Source organism: Phyllobates terribilis, unplaced genomic scaffold, assembly GCF_046119375.1.
Source record: "Phyllobates terribilis strain yellow unplaced genomic scaffold, ASM4611937v1 Scaffold_8__6_contigs__length_399053987, whole genome shotgun sequence".
Classification (NCBI taxonomy): Eukaryota; Metazoa; Chordata; class Amphibia; order Anura; family Dendrobatidae; genus Phyllobates; species Phyllobates terribilis.
Genome location: NW_027362768.1, coordinates 359,130,710 through 359,156,418, shown reverse-complemented (window position 1 = coordinate 359,156,418; position 25,709 = coordinate 359,130,710). Strand labels below are relative to the sequence as shown.

General features: G+C 43.7%; 1 protein-coding gene across 2 annotated transcripts in view; it reads right to left on the bottom strand.

Annotated features, from left to right (window-relative positions):
• Positions 1-25,709, bottom strand: part of LOC141156571 (uncharacterized) — a 113,119-nt gene that overhangs the window by 13,433 nt on the left and 73,977 nt on the right. For both annotated transcript variants that reach the window (XM_073642765.1, XM_073642766.1), the window contains 2 exons: positions 20,192-20,264; positions 4,353-4,470 (listed from right to left, as the gene is read on the bottom strand). In XM_073642765.1, coding sequence (XP_073498866.1) covers positions 4,353-4,470; positions 20,192-20,264 — 191 coding nt within the window. The remainder of the gene's footprint in view (positions 1-4,352; positions 4,471-20,191; positions 20,265-25,709) is intronic.

The window sequence follows — 25,709 nt, the reverse complement described above, 5'->3', positions numbered from 1 at the left end:
GCAAGGTACACACAGAGTTTTTTGAGGCTTTCAAAAACTACTAGTTATTCAAACAGGAAATTTTCCTTTTTGGGGGAAATTTTTGGAAAAATTTTTGCTTTATGAAGTTGTTTTGTAGAGATTACAATGAGTTTTTTTGTGAGTGGAAACTGCAAATTTTCCTTTAAAAACTCAAAAGTTTTTACATAATTGCTATATGCACAAGAATAGAGATGAGCAAACCCTAACTGTAACGTTCGGGGGTTCATATCGGACACCCAGTGCTGAACTCCCAACATGGACTTCTCCCGGACGTCTGTTTTAGTGTTTGGAGTTCTGGGAGAACAGAAGAGAGACTCTGCTTCCTTTGGCAGCCCCCTAGCCCTGACTACGACCATTTTATAGCACCAGAGTTTGGGTGACTACTATGGGGTTCGGATTGGGGTTCAAGTTCAGGTATAGTTCCGGTACCTGAACCGAACTTTGGACTAAAGTTAGGTCGAACCCGACGAACCCGAACATCCACGGGTCCGCTCATCCCTATACATGAGTAGAGATGAGCGAGTGTTATGATCTGCAACATGAGCTAAGGAAAGATACGGGAAAGCTGTCCCTACAGTAAGACTAAGCTGAATCCCTACGATGTAGCGGGCTGCCTCTTCCTAGCGAACAGACCCGCCTTAGTCCTTGGCTAGTCTGAACGGAGACCTATAGCATAAAGGGAGTCCGTAAAAGAACTAAGGACTGGGACAAAAATGGGTCACCTCCTAAACAGAGAAGTTGTTGCAGAACACAAAAAGACAAACTGACAAAAAGGTACTAGAGGTCCCAGAGGACCAAGCGAACTGACAGAGAAAGGAACAGAAGCACCTGGCTAGAGAAACAGTCAAACACTGAAGTCCAGCACAGCCAAAAGGGCGGAGCTGGAATATAAAGGCAGATGGTCACGTGAACGCAAAACACAAGATGGAAAAAACAAACAGGAGGGTTCTAACAGTGAGTTTGGGTTTCGTACCGAGCAATTAATATCCGATGTACACCGATTTCTCATGGAAGTCCGTTGCAGTATTCGGAGTTCCGAGGAAGAGAAAGAGAAATATTTTCAGCTCAACAATTTGGGTTTCTATTGTTTTCAATGAGTTTTGGGTTCTGGTTCAAGTTCAGGTACAGTTCTGGTACCCGAACTTTGGAATAAAGCTTGGGTCGAGTTCCAGAACCCGAACTTTCATGAGTCCACTCATTCCATGAAGTCTTTTTCAGATGGATTCTGTCACGGAAACTGCCTGAAAAACCTTTAACATTCACAAGTGTTTAGATTCTCAACAAGGGGGTCCAAACTCTTGATACATCCTCTTCCATAATGCCATTAGCACTGTCCTTTTGTTAATATCAATACGTATTTTACATATAAGCCTTATTACTTTTTACATATTTCATTGGATGCACCTTTAAAGGGTTTGTCCGCATTAGATAATGCCTTTTTCTCAGAAGTATCCCCAAATAATAAGATAATCTCAAGGTCTACTGCTGGTGAGACCCCCAGCAATCAGCTGCAATCTAGCAGTAGGTGCTTAAATCCCCTACAGTGCCTCCACAGGAGAAATTAGGTATTACATGCCTCCTGTTGAAATCAATTGACGTTTAACGGTATGTCTAAACACAGATGTGCTTGGTCCTTCCAAGAGAGCGAGATGCTCTTCAAAGCTTCCCTACTTCATAGATAGAGGTCATGAATGTCAGATAACCCAACTTAGGAAATACTAAATTAGGTATTTTTTTTAAAAAAAATTATAGTCTAAACCAAACAACCCCTTTGTGACTCTAAAGCTGTTTTTTTACTAAATTTTACACTTTTTGTAAATTTTCCAACTTGTACAATACAACGAATCTGAATGGTCCCAAACGTCATGACATAAAATACGCATTCATTCTCATTTGCAAACCAATTTGAAGCTTAATAGGCCAATGAGAATTTTTGGCCCCATCTGCAAATCGTTTCAACGGATCAGTACAAAGCCAATACCCCCATTCCTCCTAATGACCACTAATCGCTTGACAACGTCGTGTCACCTTTAAAACTCCTACCAAAGCCAAAACTACCTGTACGGATGACAATAAGATTGCAAGCTCCGACTGGGCTACTGAATCTTCTTCATCATACAGAACGCCTACAAAGATGCTACCAAAATTTTGGCATTCTCGGAGACGAAGATTGTGTGTGAAGAAGTCTTTGGATGAAAAGTCAGTGCAGAAATTCCTCGGTTGTGTTTTGTTCCTTTTTTTTTACTTTGGAGAGCTGCCATTGTGCATCTTCGTAGGCAAGAATCATTTGAATTATTTCCAGATTACCTACAGCAAGTGCCAACGTACTAATGTGCTGGTGTATTGACTGTGCTGCGCTAACAGCCTATTAGTGATTTATTTCCCACGCCAGAATTTCATTTAGGAAAAAAATGAAAACCTTTCCTAGAAAAAAAAATAATAAGAGCAACGCACATTTAGTAATTAGAATTTCTTCTTCTATCTTGGGATTTATCTACCAGAATTTATGTGTCCTACGCTCAACATTTGGGGAAAGGTCTAAAGTCGGAATCGGAACGTCGATGTTACTTTATTGTTTGGCTCCTCTAATTGTTGGTGGCAGTGATGCAATACAGTAAGCAATGGCCTTCTGGGTCACAACTATGAATCTGATTTCTTGTTCCTGTATTTTTTGGCCGGTACTTCGTAGTCTTGATTATGTTGAGCGAAGAAAAGTTTACTGTTTAGAAAGCACATACCACAAAGGACTCCCATGCAATTGCTAAATGGGGGGTCCAAGTTGGCCACATCCCTCCTGTCGATAACAGCAGATACATAAAATGTATTCGGTTCGAGTCGAATGTGCCTTATTGTGATGTGAAGTCTCTCCAGATCCCAGAGCATAATGAAATTTAAATAAAATTGTACTCACCTTTCCCCGGCTCTCAGCTATCCCTCTATGAAGCTCCTCGTCTTCTCCTCTGGTCCTCTTCTAGGTTCCTCCAACCATCTTCCATCTTTACAGTGGTGCTCAGATACTCTCACAACGTCATAACATGTTTCACCCTTTGTCAAGGTGCTGCAAGGCCATTATCAGCGCCGAAAGCAACAAAGACCACTTTGAAGGCGAAAAAAGACTGGTGACACATAGAAGAGGTCCGGAAGACCAGGAACTGCATTGAGAGACAGGTAAAAGCGCAAGTATTATCATTTTTATTTCTTTAAGCCCTTTCCAGCCCTTTGAAATCCAGTAAAATGGCTGACTTCTGGGTGACTCCAAAATTTCTGTAAAATTCTAAGTGAATTTGATTTCCTTCTAGGCAAAACTATATGGTAATTTTCCTTTTCATAGACACAACTTAGGCAAAAATATAGGCAGCAGGAAAAATCCATTCTCGAGAGTTATTCTTTACTAATTTCCAACGATAAGAATAAGAAGTGAGTAAATTAATGCTTGGATAAGGATATGGTGACACAAACCAATTTAATCACCATGTTCACGATCATGGGACAGATTTACTACTCCTGTTAATATTTATATAGTACAAACTTAAATTAGACAGTGTGAAAATGGGTCAGTTGGCTCAAGTGGGATGATAAATTTCGCATACCTTTAACAAACTTTTGTCTAACTTTGCACCACCTATTGTTTGGCTTAATTTGCATCAATTTTTTGTACCTAATTTTTGGCACAATATGGGGACCTAATGTCCCAGATTAAGCCTCTTCCTTCATTTTCCCTCCCTTCATATACACCGATGGACAGACAGTGTTTTCAGAATGCCGATTGTTTCATTTTACTCAGTTGATTGTTGGACCTTCAGACCATGCTGGGATTTCCTGCTCTGAATGGGACAGAAAGAGCTGTTTTTAAGTATCTCAGACATTAAACTCTCCACAAAAATTGAAACCCTGTTAAATGGGAAAAATATTCCCAATTAACATGAATGCAAATTTTATAGAGAATTTTTATTTCTCAAAGAAAAATTTTTATTTGGGCAAAAATTTTAAAGTGCTAAAAAAATTGTTTTTGATTGTGGATCTAAAATGTTTGATCATTTGACTTTGACTATTTGTATTTTCTAGAATTCTATATTTCTGTCTTTGGAATGATATTTGAAACAATTCTAGTAAGTAAAGGTAAATGTAAAAATGTGTTATTCCCTCTTGGATAACGCTTGACGTAGACCTTTGGGAACTTGTTAGACTTTACCCAGATACTCAAGGAACCCAAAGAACAAATCAAAACATTGTGTTAACAATATGTCCTGGGTTCTGCTTTTCTAAGTGCACAACATGTTGAATATGGTGGAGGATCTTACCCAATAATTTCCATTCCCATATGTACTTACGGAGATATGCAGTTGACTCTCACACCTCTGTCAATCCATTCTGTTCCCAACGTTTGAGTTAATTTCACAACACCAGCTTTTGAGGTGTTGTACGCCAACTGCTTCTGAGGGTGCGGTACTACAAGAAAAATGGAGAAGGAACAATTTATTTAGGATTAGATACTGATTAGAGAGTTTATTTGAGAGGATTTATATGATTGATCCATGGTCAGACCTTCAGAACGACGATGAGGTAGCCATATTCTACACACTTGTCTTCCTATAACTCAACACATTTTGGATGTATACTTGATGGTATATCAGTGGACTATAAAAATCATCTAGCTCATAATCACAAGATATAATGTTGGACAGCCACTGTTACTTCCTTCTGTCTGTAAGGTCTAACTAGTCTCAGCTGAAAGAAGGAGCCACCGTGTAGTCTGGTGAGTGCCATTGTCTCCTTCATTGTTTACTTGGCACAGCTTTCTAGTGGTTGCAACTGGTACTGCAGATTATTTTGTAGTGACTACATCTGGTACTGCACCTCCTATTGTAGTGACTGTATCTGGTACTGCAGCTCCTATTGTAGTCACTGTATCTGGTACTGCAGCTCATTTTGTAGTGACTACACCTGGTACTGCACCTCCTTTTGCAGTGCTGTTCCTGGTGCAGCAGCTCATTTTGTAGTGACTGTATCTGGTACTGCAGCTCATTTTGCAGTGCTGCTCCTTGTACTGCACCTCCTATTGTAGTGCTGCTCCTGGTACTCCTGCTCATTTTGTAGTGGCTACACCTGATACTGCACCTCCTATTGTAGTGCTGTTCTTGGTACTGCAGATCATTTTGTAGTGGCTACACCTGGTACTGCACCTCCTATTGTAGTGCTGCTCTTGGTACTGCAGATCATTTTGTAGTGGCTACACCTGGTACTGCACCTCCTTTTGTAGTGCTGCTCTTGGTACTGCAGATCATTTTGTAGTGCTGCTCCTGGTACTGCAGTTCCTTTTGTTGTGCTGCTCCTAGTGCTGCAGCTCACTTTGTAGTGTTACTCCTGGAACTGCAGATCATTTTGTAGCATTACTCCTGGTACTGCACCTTCTATTGTAGTGCTGCTCCTGGTACTACAGCTCCTTTTGTAGTGTTGCAGCTCACTTTTTAGTGCTACTCCTGGTACTGCAGATCATTTTGTAGTGCCTACACCTGGTACTGCACCTCCTTTTGTAGTGCTGCTCCTGGTGCTGCAGCTCATGTTGTAGTGCTACTCCTGGTATTGCAGATCATATTGTAGTGACTGTACCTGGTACTGCAGATCATTTTGTAGTGCTGATATTAATATTGAAGCTCATTTTGTAACGTTTCTCCTGGTACTGCACCTCCTATTGTAGTGCTGCTCTTGGTACTGCAACTCCTTTTGTAGTGATGCTCCTAGTGCTGAAGCTCACTTTGTAGTGCTACTCCTGGTACTGCAGATCATTTTGTAGTGTTACTCCTGGTACTGCACCTCCTATTGTAGTGCTGCTCCTGGTACAGCACCTCCTATTGTAGTGCTGCTCTTGGTACTGCAGATCATTTTGTAGAGGCTACACCTGGTACTGCACCTCCTATTGTAGTGCTGTTCTTGGTACTGCAGCTCCTTTTGTAGTGCTGCTCCTAGTGCTGCAGCTCACTTTGTAGTGTTACTCCTGGTACTGCAGATCATTTTGTAGTGTTACTCCTGGTACTGCACCTTCTATTGTAGTGCTGCTCCTGGTACTGCAGCTCCTTTTGTAGTGCTGCAGCTCACTTTTTAGTGCTACTCCTGGTACTGCAGATCATTTTGTAGTGACTACACCTGGTACTACACCTCCTTTTGTAGTGCTGATATTAATATTGAAGCTCATTTTGTAACTCTTCTCATGGTACTGCAGGTCATTTTGTAGTTCTGCTTCTTGTACAACAGGTCATTTTGGAGTGACTGTACTTGGTACTAGAGCTTATTTTGGAGTGGCTGCATACATATCTCCTATCCACAATGTTGGTGATAAATATATGCCCCCTGAGATAAGTAGGATCCAACTGATAATGGGTCCCATGCCTCTGTGTGAATTAAACAGTATTGCTCATGCATGACCACCTCTCCATTCATCACTATGAATCTCTGGGAACGGTAGAGGGCATGTGTGGCGCCCTGCAGTACACAGGTGCCACAGAACCCAGTAGGGTGCATGGATGGACTTCTCCACAAGAGGCCCTCACACATTCACACACCTCCACCCTACCACCTCAGACCAGCAGAGGGAGCCCGTTAGGGATATATATAGGGAGGGTGGAGCCAGGCAGCTCAGTCAGAAGTTAGTTCAGAGAGTGTGCTGGCACTTAGACCAGTGAAGAGGAAGCAAGCTGGCTGCAGTGTTTAGGCGAGCCAAGGCCTACAGCACGAGTTGAAGCATAGTGAGGGCCCTAAGTGTGGCCGACGGCAAAGAGGAAAGGAGAGAGGAGTTGAGGGGGGCAGAGGAGCGTACCAGGCTCACCCCGAACCATACACCGGACACCGGGTCTGCGCCTACAGGGACCCTTTATACCCAGTAGGGACCACCGGATACCTGGAGGACTACAAGTCCCAAGTTGACCAACGCTGACTACCGTACCAGGGCTAGGAGTCACAGAGGCCCCAGCGTCCAGGGAGAGTGATCTCCAAGAGAAGGCCCTATCACCAGGTCAGCAGGTGCAAGAGAGAAAGAGAGACAGTAATAAAGCCAGGCCTAACTCCAGGCAGGTCAGAAGCTTAGCAAGTGAAAGCAACGGATCAGGAGACCCTATACCCACTCACTGGGGAGAGTCCAGAAGTGCACCCTGTGTACCGAGTACCCTGGACCATACCTGCATCTACACCAGTAAAGGTACCGAAGCGAACCCCCATGTGAGTGTCCGTCATTTCTCCCCGAACCGTCCTTGCCGTCTCTCACCCGTACCACCATCCATTTCTCCACACTGCCCTGAGGCCCGCTCCACCTGTGGGGAGCCGTTCCATTGTAAGCTGCCCTAACATCTGCCTCAGAGGACTGCTCCGCAGTGGTGGCCCCCTTTAGCCGTATTCCACAGGTAGCGTCACGAACACTTCACAAATCCCCTATAAATAATCCCTCTTTTGGGTGACCGCCCTGGGCCACGGACCGGGCCGGCCACCGTGATATCCCCGACCGGCATCCATAGAGGCCCGGCTGCCGAGTACCCCACGGCCCTGGGGGCGCGTCACATGTATGACCAACGCTCCCATAGACAGTCAGCAAGGTACTGCACTATGCATACGCACTACTGCTCCATTCACCTCGACGACCCTTGTTTTCATGATTAGTGGGATTTCAGGGGGCAAACCCTTTGCAAATATACATTTAAACTTAACCTTAGGATAACCGATACATTTTCTCTAACCCCTTTAAATATCACCCATTTTCATCCCCATAGATCACCATAGATACCAACTTTTGATCTTCGGATCAAATTCTACACAAAAATGTGGGGTGTAGTAGGGGCGGAGGAGTCGGTAAACCAAGGTTTTGACTCCAATTCCTCTATTTTTTCACACTCTAGCTCTGATTCCACAGACCTGGGTGAAACTTGTATCAGTAAAGTATAGTCTGGGACATCTGTCCCCTTTGGGCATTTTCCCCTGAGAGTCCTTTGATTGATAAGTTCAGAAGATGACTAGATGAGATTATGGATGAGTTAGGGTTATGGTTATGGATGAGCAGTTTTTCGAGTTTGACCATTGTTTTTAGGGGATCGGATATAACTCATGTATGAATTGGTGGTGTGATTTTTGTTTTTCTTTGCCTTTAGAGTCCATTTCGTTCTCTTGGCAGTAGAAGAGTTACGACCATAATCTACTGCTTCTATAACAAGATTTGCTAAAACAGACTTTTTTTCGTTGAAAGATTCTGTAGCAAACTCATCTCTCTGGATTTTCCCTGTGGCGGCGAGCTGCTAAACTCACATTTTATTAAGCACATTTACAGAACAGTCATGAGCTCCCTCGTAGCTTTTCAGAAAACTCATTCAGCAATTCACTAGACTCGTCTTCTCAACCCTCATAACAACTTCTTACTTTCAGAGATGCTTTAAAATGTGAAGGATAAGTCTCCGGAGGACTATGGCGATGGAGCAGAGAAATTAAAGATCACTTAGATCTCTAGACTACAAATCCCAGCATGTCCTCTAGGAACCTATATTTTTATATAAAATAATTAAACAGTCACAAAGTTGCATCTAAGCTTTGGAACCTATTGGAATTCTTGAGACCTTTTGTCCTGAAATGAGGAGACCCATTCTACAATCAGGACGAATTAACATTGAGCGCCCAGGAGTCATATTAGATTAGAAAAGCATGGCTGCTTTCTTCTAAGAACAGCGCCGCACCTGTCTTTAGGTTGTGTTAGGTATTACATCTTAGCTTCATTGAAGTAAATGGGGATAAGCTGGAATATTACCCATGACCCGTGAACTGATGTGGTCCCATTTTTTTTAGACAGTAAACATTTTCTTAATTCTGGAAAACCCCTTTTAAAGGGGTCCTTTCACCATGTCAAAAGTGGCCAGTTTCTGCTCTTATTTTATTCCCACTGCTCCCCTGAGTATTCCGTTTTTTATCTTTTTTAAATCCGTCGTACGGTTCCAGAGATATGGACTTTTTTATTTAGTCCTACCATTTATGGTCTTTTACAGGGAGGCGTGGCTCATGGGATCCTCTGGGGCGTGTCTTTAGGCTGCTCTACATAATTACTTTGTGAGAACCGCCCCCTTGTATATATCATAAAATTTAGCACTAAATAAAAAGGATCATATCTCTGGAACCGCATGGCGGATTTAAAAAAAACGAAAAATTAAATACTCAGGGGAGCAGCTGGAATAAAATGAGAGCAAAAACTGGACCCTTATGACACGGTGACAGGTCCCCTTTAAGTTACGTCTGTATCATATGTAAGCATAAATTTGCCTAACCAGGTGAACTTGAAACGGTGGCATTTACTCTGGCAATTGTACCCACTAGTAAAAGTTTTGTTTTTGTCCATGACTAGCTACAATGCCGCCAAGAAATCTATACCTGCCAATAGATACACGCATGACCATGTAAAAATAACCAGAAAAATTAGGGAGCCTATGGCCAAACTGTCCCTCTTCTTCAGTCAGTGTAAGAGTAGGGGACCCCTACCCTGGTTTTTGTGTCTAACAAGGACCCAGAAGCAGTTTGTTGGGGTTGAGCTAGAGCCACGTGATTAGCTAAACAAAGTGGTCTATTAAGAGACAACTACTTAATGACCTTGTGAGACCCACTAGAAAAGCTTAGAGAGTGACATTCAATGGGACCTGGAATGGTGGAAATATCAATGATCACATGTTAGAAATAACTGAGAAATATCTATAACATCTTAAAGAAAAGGTTAGAAAAAGATGACCATTTTCCCCCAAAACAGCGCCTCCATTATTCACAGGTTGCATCTGGTATTGCATCTTAGACTCATTTACTTAAATGGAGCTGAGCTTCCATAACAAAAACAACCAATGGACTGGTACAGGGATATCTTTGGAAGGCAGCAGCTATGTTTTTTTTAATCTTAAATAACCCGTTTATGGATGATCTGCCAATGATAGTATTATATTAACGCCATAAGGCTAGGTTCACACATTGCATTGTGGCTCCGTTCTAAGGGTGACAAAAGTGGTCTTGTTGAGAATAAAAAATCCCTGCTCTGCTGACTAGGGTGGACCCCAGAAGTCGGGCCCCCATTGATCAAGAATGTCAATTCTTTGTGCAGAATCAGTGTTGTTTTCACCCATTGCAAAGGAACGGGTGAAATATGCAACAAAATTTGCTGCAAAATCTGCATGCAACACAGATTCCAAAAAGCTGTAGATATGCTATTTAGAAATGGATGACATATTTGGTGTGGATTTTGCAGCATTTTGTAATACCAGCAAAGTGGATGAGTTATAACTAGAGATGACTGAACCCAAACTTAAAAAATCAGGGTTCGTACCACTCGGTTACTGTCCGCTGCTAAACGCCGAACACGGACTTCTCCCAGAAGTCTGAAGCAATGTTCGGAGTTCCGGGGGATAGTCCTTTGGAGAGAGAGAAAAAAAAATGTTGAGCTAAAAAATTAAGGTACTCATTGTTTTCCATGGGGTTCGGGATCTGGTTGAAGTTTGGGTACAGTTTTAATACCCGAACCAAACTTTGGAATAAAGTTTGGGTTGGGTACCAGCACTTTCACGGGTCCGCTCATCACTAGTTATAACTAAAAAGAGTTCTCCAGTGAAACCAAGTTATTATCTAATCATGGGATAGATGACGACTTATTGACCAAGGGTGTACTACCACTGGGACTGGCACCAATCGGCAGAACAGAATTTTTTTATCCCTGATGGAGAACTTTATTTCAGTTAGAGCGCTTTCAGACGTTGGTACAAATCGGTCCGAGACTGGACCACAATGCACGGACTGGCCGCGGTTCTCCCGACCCGAGCGTGACAGCCTCAGAGAAATATATGAAGCTGTCACACTCGGGTCGGGAGACCTGAGGCCAGTCCATGCATTGTGGTCCAATCTCGGACCGATTTGTACACACATCTTAAAGCTCCCTTAGAATAGAGCGGCAGGTCAGATGCCAACTCAGAAAAGCCGAGTGCCATGTTCAGCAGCAGAATAAGGTATAAAAGGAGCGGGGTTCTCACAGTCGGATCAAGTTCCAGTAGTCTGACCCCCACATATCAATAAATTATCCCTCATCTTTTGGAAAAGTGATGATTGTTTTCACCGGACAACCCTTTCATTTCATCCACATGCTGCTTTTTTTTTAGCATATTCCGCACGGAAATCTGTTTTTGTGCCTTTTTTTTTCAATCCAAAACATGCCAGCTGAAAAATAAAGGGAGATTTTCAGAATCGGCAACATACGCGCCATGTCAAGCCAGACTAAAAGTTTTGGTTGATCAGCAAAGATAAGACCTAGGTTGGCCAAGAGAACTTTTTAGTCTCTCACATTGCAGTCCTTGTCCGTTTCTCCATACACCATCATCGCCTCGGCTCCAACATGTCTCAGACAACATGTCAGTGGCAAAAGAAAGGGTGAAATCTGCAACAAAATTCATTGCAAAATCTCCCGATTTTCAGAATCGGCAACATACACGCCGTGTCGAGCCGGACTAAAGGTTTTGGTTGACCAGCAAACATAAGACCTAGGTTGGCCAGAAGAACTTTTTTGTGTCCCACATTGCACTTCTTGTCCGTTTCTACATAAACCATCATCGCCTCGGCTCCCCCATGTGTGAACTCGGCCGTAACCACTAAGTCAACTCATTTCAATTCTTAATTATTTATAGGGTGAGCATTTACCTTTAACAACTCTCAATACTTTGTAATAATTTCCACCCATAAAGTCACAGCCAGCCCCTCTTAAATCATTAGTTAACGACTTCTCTAAAAATTATAATTGCAACCTTTTTTTTTTTAGAGTCCTTGTCCTGAGTATTTCAACCTCTCCCACCCGCCCCTGAAAAAAAAAAAATTGAAAGGAAAAAAAAAAAATTCTGCTTTTAATTATAAATAGGACAGGTGGCGCAGACACTTAACCAAGGACTCGTAACACAATTATAAATGCATTTTTGAAGAAACGTTTATAGTCGCTTTGTAATAAACTGCACAGAATGCTGTCGAATGTCATACTGGGCACTGTAAAAATAAATGGTATTCCCAAAGAAAATAAAAAAGGCTGCATATTTATATAACATTCAGCAGATGGATGTAATATTAACTTAGTGGTTTTGTGTTGTAGTTTTATGGCCGCTAGATTTTCTTGCCTAACTTGGCAGCTCAAAGCACCGTTTGATTTTTGGATTTGGACAATACTGAAACAGATGTCCAGACCAATAAAATAAATTCCTGAAGGGCTATGCTTAATTTGTGTAATTGATCAATTTTTGTTCCATGGGCCTCGGATCACCAGAAAGTAACTGCCTTCCAGATTAGCTCAGCAGTCGGGATTTTTCTCCATATGTTACAATGGTTTATTGGCTCTCGGACGACACCGCTGATACAGCGAGGCTGGTCCAGGCACCTGTTGGCAACTATAAAGAGGTTTAACAACTGGCGATACAGTCTGGAGCGCGGAGAAAGTTACTAGACAAATATTGCACATAATTCTCGCTCACAGTGCCAGGTCTGTGCGACCTACAAGTGGCAGTCAGGGCCGGGACCCTTACTGATACGTGTGAGGGACCCACATAGCTTCCTAAAAGGTGAGGTTATATCAGTGTGATAATAATGATAGATAACAGATAAATATAGATAGATAGATAGATAGATAATACATAGATAATAGATAGATAGATAGATAGATAGATAGATAATAGATAGATAGATAGATAGATAGATAGATAGATAGATAGATAGATAGATAGATAGATAGATAGATAGATAGATAGATAGATAGATTTTCACAAAATAACTTTTTGGAGTGCTGTCTGCCTTTTTTATTGATATTACTATTGCAAACGGATATTTGTTTGTGGGGTCTTGCACCCAGAACTCAAAATATATGGTGCTGTTCCAATTTGTTACTAGATAGATATTAGATAGATAGATAGATAGATAGATAATAGATAGATAGATAGATAGATAGATAGATAATAGATAGATAGTGTGCGTTCATAGATGGTAAGGAAGGCTTCCACGTTGTCCTCCAGTCCCATCTTTCTCAACACTAAGCGAACCTTGTCCCGGGCCTCTCGGCGTTCTGGGGCTGGTGCCGTCGGCGTCTCCCGCAGCACTGTGAGCTTCTGCATGATCAGCTCATTGGTGTGCTGCTGTTGCTTGAGCTGCTCCTGCTGCTGCTTGAACTTCTCCTGCTGCTGCCGCTGCGTGAGGACCAATTGCCTTAACAGCTCCTCCATTTTGTCCTCGGGGCAGGGCTGAAAGGTGGCCGGTCGGATTGTGGTCATGCAGCTGCTGGTGGGTTAGCCTCAGTCACAATGCCCGCATTCTCCACCAAGCTGTAAGGCGGCGGTGTTCACACCGTGCAGTAACTGAGGCAGTGACCCAAGCAAGTCCAACATAAGCAGCTTCACCATTCACTTTTTGTGACAATACCGCCCCTAGGCATACCGCCGAGGCATCTGTCTGTGCAATGAAGGTTTCCTTGAAGTTGAGGCTGATGAGGACCGGCTTTTCCACACAGGGCCCACTTTAGGGACTGAAACGCTTCTTCTGCCTGAGAGTTCCACCTAACCATTACCGATCTTTTCCCTTATAAGAGATCGGTCAGGGCCGCCGTTCTCCCAGCAAAATTAGGTATAAACCAACGGTAATACCCAAGGATGCCAAGGAACGCCCTCATCTATTTTGTACTTGACGGTTTAGGCCAGTTTTTAATCACCTCAACATTATTGATTTGGGGCTTGATAACTCCTCGGCCAATCACATACCCCAAATATCGGGCTTCCTCTAGCCCTATCGCACATTTTTTTGGGGTCTGCCATTAACCCCGTGGCTCTGAGAGAATCCAGCAGCACCTCTTGTACCTGGGATAGGTGCGTATGCCAGTCGGTGCTAAAGATGATGATATCATCTAGTTACACAGAAATGTACTCCTGATGGGGCTTGAGCATTATATCCATCAGCCTTTGGAATACAGCCGGGGCCCCATGTAACCCAAAAGGTAAGACCTCATAGTGATACAGACCCTCCGGAGTTATGAAGGCGGTCTTTTCCTTCGCTGATTTCATGAGAGGTACCTACCAGTAACCCAGTCTCTCAATCAGCTCATCCACCCTGGGCATTGAATCAAGGTCCAACTTCGACACTTCACTTAATTTCCAGAAATCATTACAGAAGCGTAACGATCCGTCTGGTTTCAGGATCAGTACGATGGGGCTAGCCCACTCACGCCGTGATTCCTCGATGACGCCTAACTGGAGCATTTGTTTTACCTCAGCCGTGATGGCTTGCCTCCGGGCTTAGGGTACCCGGTACGGTCTCGTTCGTACCCTTACCCCAGGTTCGGTGGCAATGTCATGTTGGCGAACCGTAGTCATGCCCGGTAGCTCTGAGAACACGTCAGTATTCTGCTGCACCAACGAGCGAGCCTTCCATCGCTGCTGTTTAGTGAGAGCATCACTTATCCTGACCTCCCCCTCGGACGCTTCCCTGGGTGAAGGTAGAGAACTCTCTGGCGATATGCCCGGAGTGACATCTGTAACTAAACACTCTCGATCTTTCCAAGGTTTTACCAGGTCTACATGATAAAGCTGCTCAGGTTTCCTCCTTCCGGGCTGATACACCTGATAATTTACCTACCCCACCTTTTCTCAAACTTCATTTGGCCCTTGCCACTTGGCCATGAGCTTACTCTCGGCTGTGGATACCAGTTCTAACACCCGATCGCCCTTGTTAAAAGACCTGACCGTGGCTCCTTTATTATATGTGCGCCTCTGCGCTGCCTGGGCATCTAAAAGATGTTCTTTCACGATGGGCATGACCGCCGCAATCCGGTCCTGCATACTAGCCACGTGTTCAATTATACTCCTATGTAGAGTCGACTCTTGTTCCCACGTCTCTTTGGCTACGTCCAACAGACCCCTAGGGTGTCTTCCGTACAATAACTCAAAGGGAGAAAACCCTGTGGAAGCCTAGGGTACCTCACAGATGGCGAACATCAAATAGGATAGCAACATGTGCCAATCCCTTCCGTCCTTAGAAACCACCTTTTTTAACATGGACTTGAGGGTTTTATTGAACCGTTTTATTAGCCCGTTGGTTTGAGGGTGGTACACCGAGGTGCGCAATTGTTTTATTTTTAGCAGTTTGCACAGTTCCCTCGTTACCTTGGACATAAAAGGGGTCCGTTGATCCGTCGGGATCTCCTTAGGTAGCCCAAGGCGACAGAACATGGCAAACAACTCCCGTGCAATCAGTTTCGTCGAGGTGTGGTGTAGCGGTATAGCTTCTGGGTACCGGGTGGCATAGTCGACGACCACAAGTATATGTTGGTGGCCATGAGCGCATTTTACAATGGGCCCTACCAAGTCCATTGCAATCCGTTCAAAAAGTACCTCTATCACTGGCAGAGGTACCAATGGGATACGAAAACTTGCGGTGGGTGTGGTCAGCTGACATTCGGGGCAGGATTTGCAGTACTTTTGGACATCCGCGTAAATCCCAAGCCAAAAGAATCGCTGCAAGATACGCTCTTGCGTCTTTTTAACCCCTAAATGTCCACCCAGCAGGTGTGTGTGTGCCATCTCCAGAACCACCCGATGGTACGACTGAGGTACCACTAACGGTTCCACGACCTTGTCTGACTTTGTCTACCCTATAGAGCAACTCAGGTAGCCACCACTTCCGCCCACTGGCCGGCTGGTAGGTTTTCCCGCTATGCTGTGCGTTCATAGATGGTAAGGAAGGCTTCCACGTCGTCCTCCGGTCCCATCTTTCTCAACGCTGAGCGAACCGTGTCCCGGGCCTCTCGACGTTCCGGGGCCACATCTCAATACCAATGCTTTCTGGCTGATGTTTTGGTTACTTTTGAATGTTGGTTGTGCTTTCACACTCGTGGTAGCATGAGACGGACTCTACAACCCACAGAAGTTGCTCAGGTAGTGCAGCTCATCCAGGATGGCACATCAATGCCAGCTGTGGCAAGAAGGTTTGCTGTGTCTGTCAGCTTAGCGTCCAGAGGCTGGAGGCACTACCAGGAGACAGGCCAGTACACCAGGAGACGTGGAGGGGGCCGTAGGAGGGCAACAACCCAGCAGCAGGACCACTACCTCCGCCTTTGTGCAAGGAGGAACAGGAGGAGCACTGCCAGAGCCCTGCAAAATGACCTCCAGCAGGTCACAGATGTGCATGTGTCTGCACAAACGGTTAGAAACCGACTCCATGAGGGTGGTATGAGAGCCCGATGTCCTCAGATGGGGGTTGTGCTCACAGCCCAACACCATGCAGGACACTTGGCATTTGCCACAGAACACCAGGATTGGCAAAGTCGCCACTGGCGCCCTGTGCTCTTCACAGATGAAAGCAGGTTCACACTGGGCACATGTGACAGAGTCTGGAGACACCATGGAGAGCGATCTGCTGCCTGCAACATCCTTCAGTATGACCGATTTGGCCGTGGGTCAGTAACGGTGTGGGGTGGAATTTCTTTGGAGGCCCACACAGCCCTCCATGTGCTCGCCAGAGGTAGCCTGACTGCCTTTAGGTACCGAGATGAGATCCTCAGACCCCTTGTGAGACCATATGCTGGTGCGGTTGGCCCTTGGTTCCTCCTAATGCAGGACAATGCCAGACCTCATGTGACTGGAGTGTGTCAGCAGTTCCTGCAAGATGAAGGCATTGAAGCTATGGACTGGCCCGCCCGTTCCCCAGACCTGAATCCGATTGAGCACATCTGGGACTTCATGTCTCGCTCCATCCACCAACGTTGCACAACAGACTGTCCAGGAGTTGGTGGATGCTTTAGTCCAGGTCTGGGAGGAGATCCCACAGGATACCATCCGAAACCTCATCAGGAGCATGCCCAGGCATTGTAGGGAGGTCATACAGGCACGTGGAGGCCACACACAATACTGAGCTTTATTTTAACTTGTTTTAAGGACATTACATCAAAGTTGGATCAGCCTGTAGTGTGTTTTTCCACTTTAATTTTGGGGGTGACTCCAAATCATGTGTGCCCGCTATTAAAGAGCATGAATATTCACTACTCCCCACTCCCATTGGAGTAGAGGGGAGTGACTATTCATGGTTTTTAATAGCGGGCACATGTGATCGCCGAGAGCAGCAGTAGCCGAGGCTCCGGCTGACACTGTGCACCCGCTATTCACTGCTCACAAGGTGAGATCAGCTGATGGCAGCAGAACAGGACACAGCTCTGGAGCACAGGGAAGGAAGGTAAGTAGAATCCTTTATTTTTTTTTGTGCAGCGTCGTGGGGATGGGGATGCCATGCATTCCAAATTGTGGGTGCAATGCATACCAGGATGGGGGGTGCCATGCATGCCAGAATGAGGGATGCCACGCATACAACTGTGAGGGGTGCCATGCATACCAGGATGAAGAATTCCATGCATACCAGGATGAGGGGAAACATGTACACCTGGATGAGGGGCGCCACGCATTCCAGGATGAGGGGTGCCATGCATACCAGGATAAGGGATGAGGGGTGCCGTGCCTACCAGATTGGGGGATTGGGGTGCCATGCATACCAGCATGGGGATGGGAGCCATGTATACCAGGATGGGGATGGGGGCCATGTACAGTACAGACCAAAAGTTTGGACACACCTTCTCATTTAAAGATTTTTCTGCATTTTCATGACTATGAAAATTGTACATTCACACTGAAGGCATCAAAACTATGAATTAACACATGTGGAATTATATACTTAACAAAAAAGTGTGAAACAACTGAAAATATGTCTTATATTCTAGGTTCTTCAAAGTAGCCACCTTTTGCTTTGATGACTGCTTTGCACACTCTTGGCATTCTCTTGATGAGCTTCAAGAGGTAGTCACCGGAAATGGTCTTCCAACAATCTTGAAGGAGTTCCCAGAGATGCTTAGCACTTGTTGGCCCTTTTGCCTTCACTCTGCGGTCCAGCTCACCCCAAACCATCTCGATATGGTTCAGGTCTGGTGACTGTGGAGGCCAGGTCATCTGGCGTAGCCCCCCATCACTCTCCTACTTGGTCAAATAGCCCTTACACTGCCTGGCGGTGTGTTTGGGGTCATTGTCCTGTTGAAAAATAAATGATGGTCCAACTAAACGCAAACCGGATGGAATAGCATGCCGCTGCAAGATGCTGTGGTAGCCATGCTGGTTCAGTATGCCTTCAATTTTGAATAAATCCCCAACAGTGTCACCAGCAAAGCACCCCCACACCATCACACCTCCTCCTTGGCGTGAACCAATCATGTAGAGTCCATCCGTTCACCTTTTCTGCGTCGCACAAAGACACGGTGGTTGGAACCAAAGATCTCAAATTTGGACTCATCAGACCAAAGCACAGATTTCCACTGGTCATTCCTTGTGTTCTTTAGCCCAAACAAGTCTCTTCTGCTTGTTGCTTGTCCTTAGCAGTGGTTTCCTAGCAGCTATTTTACCATGAAGGCCTGCTGTACAAAGTCTCCTCTTAACAGTTGTTTGAAGAGATGTGTCTGCTGCTAGAGCTCTGTGTGGCATTGACCTGGTCTCTAATCTGAGCTGCTGAGCCTGCGATTTCTGAGGCTGGTGACTCGAATAAACTTATCCTCAGAAGCAGAGGTGACTCTTGGTCTTCCTTTCCTGGGGCGGTCCTCATGTGAGCCAGTTTCTTTGTAGCGCTTGATGGTTTTTGCAACTGCACTTGGGGACACTTTCAAAGTTTTCCCAATTTTTCAGACTGACTGACCTTCATTTCTTAAAGTAATGATGGCCACTCGTTTTTCTTTACTTATCTGCTTTTTTCTTGCCATAATACAAATTCTAACAGTCTATTCAGTAGGACTATCAACTGTGTATCCACCTGTCTTCTGCACAACACAACTGATGGTCCCAACCCCATTTATAAGGCAAGAAATCCCACTTATTAAACCTGACAGGGCACACCTGTGAAGTGAAAACCATTTCCGGTGACTACCTCTTGAAGCTCATCAAGAGAATGCCAAGAGTGTACAAAGCAGTCATCAAAGCAAAAGGTGGCTACTTTGAAGAACCTAGAATATAAGACATATTTTCAGTTGTTTCACACTTTTTTTGTTAAGTATATAATTCCACATGTGTTAATTCATAGTTTTGATGCCGTCAGTGTGAATGTACAATTTTCATAGTCATGAAAATACAGAAAAAATCTTTAAATAAGAAGGTGTGTCCAAACTTTTGGTCTGTACTGTATATCGGGAAGAAGGGGGCCATATATACCAGGATGGGAGATGTTAACAGAATTCAGGGACATTACCCCCATAGCAGGGCATCATGACCACATTTTTTGCTTCAATTTTTTTTTCCTCCTCTAAAACCTAGGTGCGTCTTATAGTCCGAAAAATATTGAAGGTAGATAGATAGGTGATAGATAGATATAGATAGATAATAGATAGATAGATAGATAGATAGATAGATAATAGATAGATAATAGATACATACAGTAGATAGATGATAGATATATAGATAATATATGATAGATAGTTAGATAGATAGATAGATAAATAGATAGATAGATAGATAAATAGATAGATAGATAGATAGATAGATAGATAGATAGATAGATAGATAGATATTTTCACCATATAGCACAGTAGACATCTCTCTGCTGAAGACCCCATAGTAGTTTTTATGCCTAGTGCTACCATGGTAGTTATACCCTGTAAAGTACTTGCACATCAAAAAATACTGATGCACTAATTTCTAATGTCGGATCCTCAAAAGAAGTTTACAATTTTCACCAGTTTTTGCCTTTGTTGTAGCGATGATTTCCTTCCACACGATACAAGACATTAATACATTAGACTCGTCTTCCGTTCCATTCATTAGTAGATCATTCACTTTGCTTGTGTTCTTCACCGCTGTTATTGTAGATTTTTACACAAGTCTTTTTCTGTCGCACAATTGTCCCATCCCTACCACCCCATGTGATCAGGACACCCCATTACTGAGCTCTCCCGCCTTGGTGTGCACAGGTGCCGCTCGCACACAGGTTACCAAGGTCGTAAATGTTTGCTAATATATTTTTTGACCTGCTACATAGTGTCAGTGATTTACCACTTTCTGATACATGCTTAATTAAATCAGATGGCATGATTACTAATTAAACTATGAATTCCAAAGCCCGACTGTCAACTCTCATCACTCACCTATTAAACTTGCCATAGACGCGGTATTAATTATCTTCCCATATCCTTGACTCAGCATTATGCAGCCGGCAGCCTATGAAAAGAATTACAGAAATGACATATGACCCCCTTAAGGAAAATGATATTACCATTATGCACTGCTCCAAAATCTTTTATTAAAAAAAAAAAATCTATATCTTTGAGAAAGGGTCTTAAACAAAATGAATAAATGAGTCAAAAATAAATAAGTATAAAAAAATTTAAAAAAATTGTAAAAATTCTAAAATTTTTGTGCATCAGTTTTTATAGCAAATTCCATGTAAAAAAAAAGTGATATGAGAAGGCTTAAATGTTCCCATTCCCCCCAAAAAAATATCCCCTATCCAATAGATTTGAGAATAACTTTTTGATTACTAGGGTTTATTTTTAAGAATAACCCTTTAATATATCTGTATAGAAATATTCGGCTACACCCAGGGCCGGCTCCAGGTTTTTCTGGGCCCCGTGCGAAAGAGTCTCAGTGGGCCCCTTTAACACATACCACGATTCATGATGCAGAGATACGGCGGAGAAATATATATATATATATATATATATATATATATATATATATACAGTACAGACCAAAAGTTTGGACACACCTTCTCATTTAAAGATTTTTCTGTATTTTCATGACTATGAAAATTGTACATTCACACTGAAGGCATCAAAACTATGAATTAACACATGTGGAGTTATATACTTAACAAAAAAGTGTGAAACAACTGAAAATATGTCTTATATTCTGGGTTCTGTAAAGTAGCCACATTTTGCTTTGATGACTGCTTTGCACACTCTTGGCATTCTCTTGATGAGCTTCAAGAGGTAGTCACCGAAAATGGTTTTCACTTCACAGGTGTGCCCTGTCAATTTTAATAAGTGGGATTTCTTGCCTTATAAATGGAGTTGGGACCATCAGTTGTGTTGTGCAGAAGTCAGGTGGATACACAGCTGATAGTCCTACTGAATAGACTGTTAGAATTTGTATTATGGCAAGAAAAAAGCAGCTAAGTAAAGAAAAACGAGTGGCCATCATTACTTTAAGAAATGAAGGTCAGTAAGTCCGAAAAATTGGGAAAACTTTGAAAGTGTCCCCAAGTGCAGTTGCAAAAACCATCAAACGCTACAAAGAAACTGGCTCACATGAGGACCCCCCCAGGAAAGGAAGACCAAGAGTCACCTCTGCTTCTGAGGACAAGTTTATCCGAGTCACTAGCCTCAGAAATCGCAGGTTAACAGCAGCTCAGATTAGAGACCAGGTCAATGCCACACAGAGTTCTAGCAGCAGACATATCTCTTCAACAACTGTTAAGAGGAAACTTTGTGCAGCAGGCCTTCATGGTAAAATAGCTGCTAGGAAACCACTGCTAAGGACAGGCAACAAGCAGAAGAGACTTGTTTGGGCTAAAGAACACAAGGAATGGACATTAGACCCGTGGAAATCTGTGCTTTGGTCTGATGAGTCCAAATTTGAGATCTTTGGTTCCAACCACTGTGTCTTTGTGCGACGCAGAAAAGGTGAACGGATGGACTCTACATGCCTGGTTCCCACCGTGAAGCATTGAGGAGGAGGTGTGATGGTGTGGGGGTGCTTTGCTGGTGACACTGTTGGGGATTTATTCAAAATTGAAGGCATACTTAACCTGCATGGCTACCACAGCATCTTGCAGCGGCATGCTATTCCATCCAGTTTGCGTTTAGTTGGACCATCATTTATTTTCAACAGGACAATGACCCCAAACACACCTCCAGGCTGTGTAAGGGCTATTTGATCAAGAAGGAGAGTGAAGGGGTGCTACGCCAGATGACCTGGCCTCCACAGTCACCAGACGTGAACCCAATCGAGATGGTTTGGGGTGAGCTGGTCTGCAGAGTGAAGGCAAAAGGGCCAACAAGTGCTAAGCATCTCTGGGAACTCCTTCAAGATTGTTGGAAGACCATTTCCGGTGACTACCTCTTGAAGCTCATCAAGAGAATGCCCAGAGTGTGCAAAGCCGTCATCAAAGCAAAAGGTGGCTACTTTGAAGAACCTAAAATATAAGACATATTTTCAGTTGTTTCACACTTTTTTGTTAAGTATATAATTCCACATGTGTTAATTCATAGTTTTGATGCCTTCAGTGTGAATGTACAATTTTCATAGTCATGAAAATGCAGAAAAATCTTGAAATGAGAAGGTGTGTCCAAACTTTTGGCCTGTACTGTATATATATATATATATATATATATATATATATATATATATATATATAGTACAATGCAAAGATTTCACTTCTTACATTACATGAGTGATATCTGTTGTAAATTCCACAATAGCTCAGAAACCGGTGAATCGCTCCACACAGAATACTGGCCCCCATATAAGGCTCCATACAGAATACTGGCCCCCATATAACGCTTCATACGGAATACTGGCCCCCATATAAGGCCCCATAAGGAATACTGGCCCCCATATAAGGCCCCATACGGAATACTGGCCCCCAAATAAGGCTCCATGCGGAATACTGACCCCCATATAAGGCTCCATGCGGAATACTGGCCCCCATATAAGGCTCCATGCAGAATACTGGCCCCCATATAAGGCTCCATACGGAATACTGGCCCCCATATAAGGCTCCATACGGAATACTGGCCCCCATATAAGGCTCCATACGGAATACTGGCCCCCATATAAGGCTCCATACGGAATACTGGCCTCCATATAAGGCTCCATACGGAATACTGGCCCCCATATAAGGCTCCATACGGAATACTGGCCCCCATATAAGGCTCCATACGGAATACTGGCCCCCATATAAGGCTCCATACGGAATACTGGCCCCCATATAAGGCCCCATACGGAATACTGGCCCCCATATAAGGCTCCATACGGAATACTGGACTCCATATAAGGCTCCATACGGAATACTGGCCCCCATATAAGGCTCCATACGGGATACTGGCCCCCATATAACGCTCCATACAGGATACTGGTCCCCTTATAAAGCTCCATACAGGATACTGGCCCCCATATAACGCTCCATACAGGATACTGGTCCCCTTATAAAGCTCCATACAGGATACTGGCCCCCATATAACGCTCCATACAGGATACCGGTCCCCTTATAACGCTCCATACAGGAGACCGGTCCCCTTATAATGCTCCATACAGGATACTGGCCCCCATATAATGCTGCATGCAGGCTGTTACCCCCCACATAATGCCCCATACAGGCTGTCCCCCCCCTTATAATGCTCCATGCAGGCTGTTACCCCCCACATAATGCCCCATACAGGCCCCCCCCTTTTAATGCTCCATGCAGGCTGTTACCCCCCACATAATGCCCCATACAGGCTGCCCCCCCCCTTATAATACTCCATGCAGGCTGTTCCCCCCCACATAATGCCCCATACAGGCTGTCCCCCCCCCTTATAATACTCCATGCAGGCTGTTCCCCCCCACATAATGCACTATGCAGGCTGCCCCCCCCTTTATAATGCCCCATGCAGGCTGTTCCCCACCTTATAATGCCCCATGCAGGCTGCCCCCCCTCTTTATACTGCCCCATGTCTCCATACATTAAAAAAAAAATCAAATGCTCACCTCCCTTCTCCTCACCTGCTACCTGCTGCCCGCTGCCCGTTGCTCGGGTCCGAACTCCAGCGTTGTCGGCGTTGTCCCGCTCTGCGCTCCCTGTGACGGCTCAGGGGAGGGCGCGGTGTAAAGACGTCACCGCACCCTCTGACCTGAGACGTCACAGGGAGCGCAGAGCAGGAAGACAGCTGATCTGCGGAGGCACGAGGAGAGGTAAGTATCCAGCTGCCGGGGCCCTGAGCAAGCGGAGGAGAAGGGCGGGCGCTGACACCGCTCTCCTCCGCCCATAGCCCAGCGGGGTGCGCGACCGCTAGTGGGCCCCTCTGCATGCTCAGGGCCCCGGCATTTGCCCGGGTGCTGACGCCGGCCCTGGCTACACCCCTTAAGTTAAACCACACCTTTATTATTATTATTATTTTACTTTTATTTTATTTTTTCTTACTTTTGGTGAGTGTTCACAAACAGTATAACATTCTGTGTATTTTTTAATTTTTAGTCAACTTGCTCCTTCGGGGTTAGAACCTGGAATAAACTGATTAATAAGTTTGTGCTAGTGTGTTTTATGGTGTTTTGGGCTGTGTTTCTTATATTTTTATTTTTGGGGCAATTTGTTTTTTTTTTAAAACCATTGCAGCCAAATTGTAGTTACACGCCTAAAGTCGATTAAGAAATTTGTCTACAAACAAGACCTTTTGGAGTAATAAAAATCCAGTCTGGTCTAATTATTGAAGTTGTTAACCCTTTTTTTTTCTTTATAGCCTTTTTTGTCGAGAAATTTTAAAAAATTCCAGGGGGAAAAAAAAATCCTTAATTAATGCAAAATAACATAAATATATAAAAAATGCTTATGTAAAAAAAATAATGAAAAATTAGGCAAAAGGATATGGCAAATTTTTCATTTTTTTTTTTACATAAGTATTTTTTTTTTTTAGTTTAGTAAAGCACAAAAAAACACCAAATACTGTGTGAGGGACTCATGGATATTTTTTTTTTCTTGTAGTACTTTTTTTTTTCTCCTTTAAAACCAATGAGGATGACAACAAAAAGATATGTAAAAAAAAATCAAAATGAAAAAATTTAAAAAATAAAAAATTAAATTTTAGATTTTGACCATCTCTAACACAATATAGTGGGGGGGGGTGATTCTAGGGAAAATGGCCAAAGTGAGTAGTAGGAAATGATACCTGAGTTTAAATCCCATTGAATTTGGCCTCAACCATTCCCATTCTATAGATTTATCAATGAAAAATGAGAAATCTCCAAATTAATTAGCAGTTTCAGTTGTTAATCCTAATTAACGATTAGGCAACGGCAGAGAAAGGCCACACTTCAAAGTGTATTTAAAGTATTAATTTACTTAGCATCAGAGGAGCGCTGAACGAGCCCGCTAATACTGTAGATCTGTTGCGCCTTCAAACCGGGCCCCACCCGATAACACTTAAAGGGTTCACTTATCAGTGCTGCATTAATTAACTAAAAGTGCTCTACAAATTATTCATTATTGTGCCAATTATGCCGAGTGGAGAATGCTGGAAGAAAACAAACCGGTAATGTATACATTAATTCCAACCTTGTCTCTTCTTGTGCAGTTTTATATTCCCGCTAGTTTGTGTTTATGTAACCTTGAATAGAATGGGTTAACTGATCCCAATTGGTTCCATGCGATATAAATTGATCCCAAAGTCAAACAGTCGTATTGGATCCCACTTTTGGCACACAAAACCAGCCAACAAAAAGCAAAAATATAAAAAAAAAGTGGACAAGTCACTGCTCCAGACAAGAACAACCCACTCTTCTCCTGCTGCTGTCATCTTATTTGTGGTTTCATTGGTTTCTATCCCCATTCAATTCTTGAGTCTTCACACTGCTTCATTTAATGCAGCACCCTCAATATTAGATTTACATGAATTAGCAGATCATTGCCTC